The 9986-nt window shown below is 67.3% G+C and overlaps 1 protein-coding gene across 2 annotated transcripts in view; it reads left to right on the top strand.

The window, feature by feature from the left end:
- FGF12 (fibroblast growth factor 12) overlaps positions 1-9986 on the top strand; it is a 96822-nt gene that overhangs the window by 37329 nt on the left and 49507 nt on the right. Inside the window, exon 1 of one of the 2 annotated variants that reach the window (XM_044421121.1) lies at positions 108-306. The exons of the other annotated variant lie outside the window; for it this stretch is intronic. Coding sequence (XP_044277056.1) covers positions 108-306 — 199 coding nt within the window. Of the gene's footprint in view, positions 1-107; positions 307-9986 lie in introns of those variants that run through there. 2 annotated transcript variants of the gene reach the window in all.

The following is a 9986-nucleotide window of genomic DNA, read 5'->3' as shown; positions in this document are numbered from 1 at the left end:
CCGGCGCCGTCCCAGCCTGACCTCGGGGCTTCCGCTGCAGCGATGGGGCGCCGTCGAGGGGGCGAGGATGGCTAGCGCCGGCCTGTGACTGCTGCCTCCGTCCGGCCATGGCCGCGGCCATCGCCAGCTCGCTGATCCGGCAGAAGCGCCAGGCCCGCGAGTCCAACAGCGACCGCGTGTCCGCTTCCAAGCGCCGCTCCAGCCCCAGCAAGGACGGCCGCTCCCTCTGCGAGAGGCACGTGCTGGGCGTCTTCAGCAAGGTGCGCTTCTGCAGCGGCAGGAAGAGGCACGTCCGGCGGAGACCAGGTCAGTCGGGGCCCCTCCTCGCGCCCCTTGGCGGCCGCGGCCGAGCAGCAGGCGGGGCGGGGGGAAGGCAGCGGGCGCCGGCCTTTCTGCCGCTGCTCCTGCCCCGGGAGCCGGTAGCCTGCCTCTGCGCCTGGAGGCTCGCCCGGTGCGCTGGGACTGGCGGGCTGGCCCCTGCTGCTTTCCCACGAGCGTCTGCCTCAAGCGGCTTCCGCGGGGGGACTAAGAGGAGCCCGTGGCTGCGCAGACGAAGGTGCCTCTCTTGACCAAAGGTCTCCGGGATAAGCGGGGCCTGAACTGGGTGGCACCCGGAGGGATTCTGGAGCGAACGACTGAGAGGCTGGGTCGTCTTAATAGCATGACGGGCTGTGATGCAGGAAACAGAGTCTCTGAGTGCATGCAGAGTGCCTCCAAGGAACTGCATCCAGCATCCCAGGTCTGGATGTAGGCTTTCCTTGCGGAAGGAGGCTGCCTCTTGGGGAAGCGTGCTTTCGGGGGCGGGAGAGGGCCAAGCAGCGTGTGAGCGGTTCCCCGAGGATCGGGCTTTGGCGCCTGCTAGTCCTGCTGGCCCCTGGCTGCCTCTTTGCACCAGCTGCTGGGGAGCATGGGCAGGAGGTGCTGCTGTTGTGGTTACTGCGTTTGGTGTACGCCCTGCCGCCGCCTCCAGCCTGAAGTGGGCTGCTTGTCCTGTTTGTGAGCCTCGTTGTGGAAGGCACCCGGGCTCGGGTCTGATCCAGCCGCAGGCCCTTTGGGGTGCTGTCGTGAAGAGCAGCCCTCGGGGGAGTGGGGCCCTTCTTAGTTTGGGGGCTGGGGCGGCCTGCGGATGTGGGGAAGTGCTGCACGGGGACCCCCGGCCGAGCTTCGCGGTGTGTGGCCTGTTCTCAGGAGATGGCTGCCTCTCGCAGGTCCCCTTTTCTCAAAATGCACATGAGGCTTAAAACCTCAACAAGCGCCTCTGTGCATACATGTAGCGCAGGCACACGAATCAGGAATCTGGGACTTGTTGTGGTTCCCTTCGGTTTTGCACTCCATGGCGCAACTCTGGGGGTTGTGTGAAACAGCCAGTGCTTGGCCTCTGGAACCTGGATGCGAGAGGCCCAGTGTTACGAAACGAGGGCGATGCTTCTGAGTGGAAGAACTCGTTTCCCCTTCTGCCTGCCCCCCACCACCCCAGACGGGACATCCAAGCGAATCCCTCGGGCACTTTTCTCAAGCGCTGCGCTCTCGGCTCTCAGCAGTGAATCCAGGCCGGCTGGCGTTGGGTGAGGCGTCACTCGGCCGAGGCGCAGGACCTTCCGGCTTGGTGCTCCCTGCCTGCCTGCCTGCCGGAGATGGCTCAGAAACCTGCGTGCGCTGCCTGGCAGCTCCGCCGTGGCAAAGACGGCATGTGGCTCCCCCAGTGAGGGAATCGTCATGCAAAATGGAGCCCTCCAGGTTCACAGCCAGGATAGCCACTGATGCACCAGGCGGCCCTGGACCTCGATCTCCATCTGTGAAATGGGTACATTCGGTACCCTCGGCTTCTCTGTCTTGGCACGGCTCTAAGCAACTGCTGCCGTGGTTGTCTCTCCGCCAGGGGAACACACCGTGCTGGGCACCTGCTTCCCTCTGAGGCAGAGTTTGGGTACGTGTGGGGGCAGGCCTGGTTCTGGGGTGGGCAGTTGCCCCTCCCACAGACAATTTATCTGCCCCCCCTTTTTTTGCAGTTGCTGTGGGTCTAAATGGCCTGCGGTGGGGGTTGGGGGAGGCCTGTTGTGCGGCTGCTCGCGTAACATCGGATGCAACCGGCTGCCGTCGTGAAAGGGCCAGGCAGCTGGACACGGTGGCGACGGTCGCCATCCCTCTGGACTGCTTCCACCCACACGGATTAACCGTGAGGACCTGGAACCGGCGTTCCTGTGCCTGCGCGCACCGTGAGGACTGGCACGGCCAGTGCACGGACCGGCCGTATCTGTCGGCGCCGGGCAGGCCCCCTCACCGTCGCTTTGCCCCTTCCCCGGCGCGTCCGCACGGTGTTCTGCAGAGGGACTGACCCACGTGGCCCCGGGTCGTTCTAGGTTTGGGCGATGCCCACGGAGCCCCTGGCCGCGGCTGGCCGTGGGCTCGTGTTCCTCAGGGCGCTCTCCTCCCCGGCAAAGGCACGTTCCGGAGCCCCCGGTCACCTCCTTGGAAGCATTCTCCGAAGGACTGCGAAGCTGTGAGCCGGGTGTGGGGTGGACAGGGAGTGGGAGGGCGGGGAGCCTGCGGATCCGTGGGAGGCGGCCGGCTGGCCGTGGGGCTGCCTCGGGGCTGCCGTGCCAATCAGTGCTGAGTGCCCCCCCCCCGGCCGCTGTGAAGGGGGAGGGCTGCGCACGGTCCTTGCGCTCAGGTGTACTGGGGGGCGGGGGGCACAGCGCTGGCCACCCAGTGCTTGCTCAGCAGCGTTCCCTGCTCTGGGGCTGGATGTCCCTGTTGCGTCCTGGGGTTCAGGCTGCCCTCTGAAAGCAGAGGTCTCCTGGGAGGGCAGCGTCGTGGTGCCCGGAGCGGTCATGGCAGGGGAAGCGCTCCGGCTGGCCTGCTCTAGCAGCTTCTCCCGGCCCACACGGTCCTGCAGAGTACCCATGTGCCACCCCACCCTCTTGCATTTCTCAGTCCGGATTTCCGATGCTTCCGGGGCTACTGCTTGGAGACAGTCTCTTGCCTCGGGGCCCTCAGGGCCCTCGGGCCCCCGAAAGAACCATTCCGCCGAGCTCGCTCCTGCGGCTGGCGGCCCCTGCCCAGGGGGCTCCTCGCTGCGCTGGTGCTCGCTGGGCATTTCTGCAGGGCCACGAATGGCAGCGCCACAGTGCAGCATCTGGGCGGGCTTTCTCTTCGGGGGCCGGGGCCAAGGGGCCACTTCGGTGCTTGAGATGGTGCGGTGCACCCAGCGCACCATGGAGGGAGCCCGATGGGCGCCCGTCCTGGTGGCGCAGTGTTGGCATAGTGCGCATTGTTTTGACGGAGCTGTGCGCAACCAGAAGGTGCGGGTGCCGGTGGCCAACGGTTGGGGTTGGGGTTGGGGTCTGGTGGAGACCGGGAAAGGGTCTGCGGGCGGGGAGTTGCCAGCACTGCACCCGGGCCTGGTGCTCCTTTGCAGGGCAGCGCCGGCACTGAGCGGCACGTGACACCATTGCTGCCACGTCGCGGTCAGGCAGGGCGCTGAGCTGGCACCTGGTGCGTGGCAGGTGGCAGGAATTTCCCACCTGTGGGCATGCGTGGCCCTGCCTTGCACCCATGACCAGGAACCCGTGTCCCTGGCCGGTGGAACACCTGTGGACCTGTAGCTTCTGCAAGCACCCCAGGCCACCCCTGGCCCGGCCCGGCCCGGCCCTGTGGCGCCGCATGCCCCCTGGCAGCAGGTTGGCGGTGGCCTCTGCGGGCCTCCCCGGTCCCTGCTCCTTCCACACAGCAGCGAAGGGGGCCGGGCCGCAGGTCTGCCGGGCCGGCGCTGCCCCCGTCATCCTCACCGCCCGTCGCAGGCAGAGGGACTGCGGGAGGGGGGCTTCCTCTCTGGACAGTCCCTTGCCCCGCGCAGAGGGTGTCGGCTTGCAAGTGCCCTGGCCCTGCCGTGGCCGTTCGGGGCGTGGGAAGGACGTGTCGCCCGGATGTGGTGGAGCGGGCCTTGGGCTCTGTGCAGGGAACGTGGGTTGCTTTTCTGGACCCAGCCGACTCCCCGCTGCTTCAGTCGCGTGTTTGGGCTGCGGTTCTTTGCTTGCTTATATTTCTGTTCCGCCCTTTCTCCTGCGAGGAGGACAGGGCAGCTTGCAGGAGCTCCCCCCCCCCGTCTGTTTTGTCCTCCCAGCAACCCTCTGAGGCACGCCTGACTGAGAGGCTGCGGCAAGGCCCAAGCCGCCCACTGAGCTGCTTCGCCACGGGGGGCCAGGACCCGTGTCCCCCGGGTCCTGGCACCAGACCACGTTGGTTGTGCACGGATGTTCTGCCGCCTGCGGCTCGCCCTCCTTCCGTCGGCGGCCCGTCGCCATCGCCTGCACTGGCTCGTCCTGCAGCACTCTTGCACTCTGCGCGTGGCCCAAGACCATCTCCACGCTGTACTGCGCGGGGTTGGGTGTGAGGCCCACCTTGGTTCAGGAGGCATCCTCTTCTCTGCCGAGGGGCTGCCCTTCTGGCCCGGTGGGCCTTCTCTGCTCCCACGGTGCCATGGGGAGGCTGCACATGTCTCCCACCTGCTCCCACGGCTGATCTCTGGGGAACGAGGGGCCCTAATGGGGCGCTTTTCCTCTTCTTTGCTAAAAGACCCACAACAAGGCCTCCTGGAAGGGCTCCTGCCGGGATCGCCTGCGGCTCGTGTCGCATGGCCCCCTGGCGGTGCAGATCGACTGCTTTGGGAGCAGCCCCCCCATTTTCCCTGCTCCATCCAGGGTCAACTGGAAAGGGGGCCGCTTGATCGTTGCTGGGGTGGACCGGCGGGTCAGCCGCGTGCAAGCAGGGCTGCGAGGCTTGGCAGGCCCTGGAGATGCGCTGCCGTTTCTGCTTTCCTTGAGGCCTGGGAACATGCATCGTTGGTCAGTGCAGCCCGGGTGCCCCGAGGGGGTCCACACCTGTGCCCCGTTGCTGCTTGGCAGCCTTTCTGGGTGTTCAGAGGAGCCCCGGTCCACGCAAGAGGCGAGGGGGCGCCTCACGCTCAGTGCCGGTGAAGCGCCTCTTCAGCTGGCGCTGCTGCTGCGTCTGCTGCTTCTCGGGTGCTTGGGGCCCCGTGCGCCCGGCGTGGGACTGAGCCCTCAGATGTCGCCGCCCGCCTGGGGGGCTCACCCTCCCGTCTGGGAGGAGGGGAGGAAAGAGGGCAGGCCCCGCAAGCCCAGGTGGGGCCCCGTGGGGTCCCTCGCTGGGCTGCGGGGGGTGGGGGCGGACCTCTGGAGTCACGGTCCCTGCGTGTTCCTGGGTCCCCCAAGCAGTGCCAGCCAGTGGAAGCGCCCGCGGAGCTCGGGCCATGAGCCTGGACTCCCCTGGAGACAGAAGGCGGAGGAGCTCACGAGGCTTTGCAAAATGCAAGGGCGGGGGGGCGGCGGGGGGATCCGCAGGCGTGTGCACCATTCCTTTCAGCGTGTCTGTCTGTGCGTGGAGAACTTTTCTCAGCCTCCTTTAGCAACCGCTGTTCCTGGTTCCCTGGCATTTCTAATTTGCGGTGTGCCTTGCCGATTCCGGTTGCTTAGCGCCACCCAGGCTGCCCCCGCTCTTCCTGCTTCGCAGGTGGGGAAGGCGGGCTGGAGATGCGTGGCTCCGTGGCAGAGCAGTGGCAGTGCGTGCGGGAGGCGCGGGTTCAAGAGCCGGCATCTCCCCACTAGAGGGAGGCTGGTGGCGAGGAGGCTGTGGGGAGAGCGGCCGCTGCTTGGAGCGGCCCGGACGGGCCACTGGGTGAAGAGGCGGACTGTCTCGTGCGACCCCAGACCCAAGGTGGAAGCACCCAATGGCCAGCTCTAGCTTGCCCGTGATCAGCTGGCTGCCTCCGTGGAAATCCTCGCATGGCTTGGCTGTGAGCACTGCGCCTTCAGAAAGGATTCTGGGGTTCTGGGAAAGATGGCAGAGCCCCTTTGTGCAGGATCCGTGCTGCTGTTTTTAGGATCGAGCGGGATCCTCAGAGTAAACCTCCATCTCAGCCCACGGTCAGAGCAGCACCGGCAGATCCGGCTCAGCTGTGCACGAGGGCTGGATCCAGGACCTGCAAGGGGGAGGGCCGCTCGGGGCAGGTGCCCCCCCTGGATTTGTGGGGTCCCTGCCCACCCGCAGCTCCCCGCTCGGCGTGGTCTCCAGCCCCACCACAGCCCTTGGCCCAGCAGCTGCTCATTCGCAGAGGACGCCTTCCTGGAAGACACGCTCCCTGCCTGGCTTCTTTGGGTGTCCCCAAGAGCTTCTCCGGCTCTGGGCACGGCTGCTCTCCCGGGCGCCTCTCGGCCCCAGCAGGGCAAGATCTCGGCCCCTCGGTGGGAGCATCTGTGGGCTTTGGGGGCTGCCTGTCAGCTCCACCCTTCCACAGCAAGCCCTGGCTGGTTTCCAAAGCCTCGGAAAGCCCTTGAAAAGCCCCTGCCAGCCCCACCCCCAAGCGGCACCCTCCGGCCTGCCCTTTTTGTGCACAGTCTGAGCATCCTGCAGGGCTGAGGATGAGCGAGGCCAGTGCGGAACGTGGCGGCGTGGATGAGGTTTCCCACGGTGTGGGGGGCTGCTCGTGTTGGGTGGGGGCCACTTCGACCCATCCTGCTTCGAGCCCCGGTGGATGCCAGGAGGCGTGCAGGGCAGCGCCAAGAGCACGTCCAGGCCCGGCCGGCCTCGGCCACGCCAGGCCCATCGTGGCCCAGGAGGGGCTTGGGTGCCGCGGCCGGCGCCCGTGGCTGCTTCTGGCAGGGACGGCCGCATGCAAAAGCGAGCGTGCGAGGAACAGCTGGAGCCCGGCGCCCCCTCTGGGGCTGAGGCGTGGGTCAGGGCCTTGCTCCCTCCGCATGCCCACGTGGCCCCGGTGGCTGCGGAGGTCTTAACGGCCTGTGGCAGCTGGTGGCCCTCCAGGCACTGCCCTCAGCCCGAACCCCAAGGAGCTCTCCATGGTTCTGGATGATCCCCACTGTGGGTCCATTGCCGTGGAGAGTCCACTGGGCACCCGACCTGAAACCCGGGGACCCTGCCCCACCCCATGGCCAGTCACGCCTCTGCCCCACGTGAACATCAGCAGAGCCAGAGCCCTGCCCTGATCCGGCTTGTTCTGGGGTTCCTCTCGTCTGGAGGGTCTTTGGGGGAAGGGCTGTGGCGCCTCCTGTCCATCCGCTGGTTGGGGCCCCGGGTGAGCAGTGGGGGCCGCCCCGGGAAGGGAAGAGAGCCGCAGCAGGGCCCGCACATCGTGGGCCACACGCTTGCTCGGAGCGCACCTTCTGGTGGCTTTGGTGTCACGCAGGAGGCACCGCGGGCAGCCGTTCCCAGATCGCCCCTGGGAGAACGCTGTGCGATCCAAGCGATGGGGGGGCTGCATTTGACGCTGAAATGCAAATTGTTCTATAGATGTAATTGGGCAAGCGTTGGCAAGGCGGAGAGCCGCACGTCGGTTGCTAACTTGCGTAGGCAGGCAGCTCCTGGAAAAGATGGGGGCCCCTTAAGCCGGCCTTCCCCAGCAAGGTGCCCCTGGAGGGGTGCAGAGCAGCTCGCAGCGTGGGGGCCGCCCTCCTCTGGAGGGCACCCCGTGGGGAGGGCCGAAAGGAACTGAGGAGGAATTAAAGCTCGCGCTCTGTACCTCTGCCATTGTAGCTTTTGAAAATGGCTGATCATGTGGAACGACTCTTTTATTTCCCCTCCTATTTTCTTCCGCTTCTTTTAAAACTGTTCCTCAGACGAGTCTCCTGGCCACCTCACACGTGAGGCAGGGAATCTGACGGGCTCACGCAGCCTTTCCGCAGGTTTACCAAGTGCGGGGGAAGATCTCCCGCACGGCTTGCCCTGAAAGGGCCGGAGTGGTGCAGGGTTGTGCGTGCGAGAGCGCCCCTCTGCAGACGGGGCTTCCGCCTGCCTGCCCCCGCTTGCGCTCCCCAACGGCAGCCCCGGATCGCCTCCCGCAGGATCCCCCGTGGGGCCGGGCCTTGGCTGGAGGAGCAGGACGTGGAGCCGGCGCCGGTCCCTCTGCCAGGGCCTGGCTGGGCCGCCAGAGCCAAAGGGCTGGCGCAGGAGCACTTCCCATCGGCCGCCGGCCCCCGGGTCCTGGCCGCGGTGCAGCTGGGCAGTCAGCCTTGCCAGAGGCGCCCGCTGGGCCCAAGCCCTGGGTGCTGATTCAGGTCCTTTTGCCTGGCTCTGGCCGAGGACATCGTCCTGGCAGTCCTCCCCTCGCTGATGAAATGCTCTTCCGGGGGCCTCCCAGGCAGTCGCCCTCCGGTCGCTCTCACACTGGTCTCCCACATCGCTGCCGCGGCTCATGAATCCCTGCTTTGACGAACCAGGAAAAGGTAGCTTTGGCGAGTGGGCCATCTGAAACGGGGGCGGGCGGGCAGGTAAGGGCTGGTGGGGGCCACTCCTCACCTGCTCGGGCTGATCTACGGCGATGCTGGACAGCGATGCTCAGCCCGCTCGGACTGCAGGGCGGCAGGGAGGGGCCTTTCAGTGGCGTGTTGGTGCCGTGGTTGAGGCTGCGCGTGGATGGAGAAAGGGGCCTTCCCAGGGATCTGGGCCAGGAGGGGATCCGGGCAAGCAAAGGGGACGCTGAAGCTGGAGGATGTGAGCAGCTGTGCCAGGGAAGCACCGGGGCCAGAGAGGGAGTGGCGCTGGCTAGACCAGAGGTGCCCAAGGCCGGCCTCTTTGCATTTCCTCCACATCTTGCGTGGCGTCTGTAGGAGATCCGTGGCATGCCACCAGCCGCCTGGCATGTCCCATCTGTGGCTGTACCTGGGACTTCTTGTGTTTCCGCCAGGGAAGCTGCAATATCGAGTGTGCAGTTTGTGTATCCGGCCCAGTGGCGTTGTGTGTCTGCGGTTCCTCCGTGTGTTGAGCCTCGGCGTCCCTCCACCCCAGAGGTGCTGGAAGCGCCCGCGACCCAGCCGCCAACTCTGGGAACCGAGCTGTGTAGGGCTGGACGCCAGTGCGCCCGCCCGGCAGACCCCCAGCGCACATTTCGGCAGCAGAAGGGGCCTGTGGTCAGGCTGGAGAATGTGGCTCATGGTCTCCCGCGGAGCCAGTGGTCGGGGCGTGTGACGGGGCTCTCGGGTTCCTTAATCCTCTGCACCACATCCAGCAGCGAGCCGCAGGCCCTTCGCAAACGCGCCCGCCGTGCCGGCCACCCGCCTCGTGCGCCGCAGGGCGAGCCAAGAGAGAAAGCGGTGGCTCAGGCAGCTGCATCGGATGCGCCTCCTGCCCGGCTGCCGCGTGGCCCTCCGCACAGACCCCCGCAGGGAACAGCTTGGCGGGGGGCTGCTCAGGGGAGTCCGCCTTGCAGCCGGGAGCGGGGCGGGGGGAGGACGTGGCGTGCGATGGCGCCGCCCCCCCGGCAGCTCAGCGGTGCCCTGCTCCTTCCCCTTCCTTCCCTGGCCCCGTGGCGGGGCCCGGCCTTGGGGGGGGGGGGGGGCTCTGTTCCATCCCCAGCAGCGCCTCCCGGGAAGGAGGCCTGCCTGGCCGTGGGTGGGAGGGCCGTGGCTGGCAGACCCCCCGCCCCACCATCCCGGGCCTCGCTGCCAGCATGAGCGGGAGGAATGTGAGCTTCCGCTTCACCCCATCCAAGCCCGTGATTCGTGCCCAGATGACTTCCCGGCACACTCGGTCCGGTCGCTGCGTGGCTGCTCCGTTTGGCTTCGGGGCCGCTGCTGCCAGGCCATGTCTGGCCAGCCTGGGCACTCCGCCGGGGTGGCCCCGCTCCACGGCGCACAGCCTCCCCCCTGCTATGCGGTGCCTGCGTGCAGCACACACCGGGGGGGGGGGGGTGAAGGACAGGCCTGTCCCCCACCGTTTCTTGCCACTTCTCAGCCCACATGCCCTAAGATAGCTGCATGTGGAGCGGCTGCTGGGAAGGCACGTGGGTGGGGGCTGCGTGGGGGGCCGCGGCTGAGTCATGGCAATTCCACATTTCCCCCACCAGGTTTGCGCCACGGAGCCGGCCACGACCCCGACTGCTTCTGTGCTCCCCGCCCCCCCCCCCATGCCTGGCCACAGCACACGACCGGCGGGCACCTGGCTCTCGCGAGCGGAGC

The sequence above is a fragment of the Varanus komodoensis genome, unplaced genomic scaffold (genome assembly GCF_004798865.1).
Source record: "Varanus komodoensis strain SLA01 unplaced genomic scaffold, ASM479886v1 scaffold115, whole genome shotgun sequence".
Taxonomy (NCBI): domain Eukaryota; kingdom Metazoa; phylum Chordata; class Lepidosauria; order Squamata; family Varanidae; genus Varanus; species Varanus komodoensis.
The sequence above is the reverse complement of the archived record's forward strand: the minus strand, read 5'-3'. Positions and strand labels throughout refer to the sequence as shown.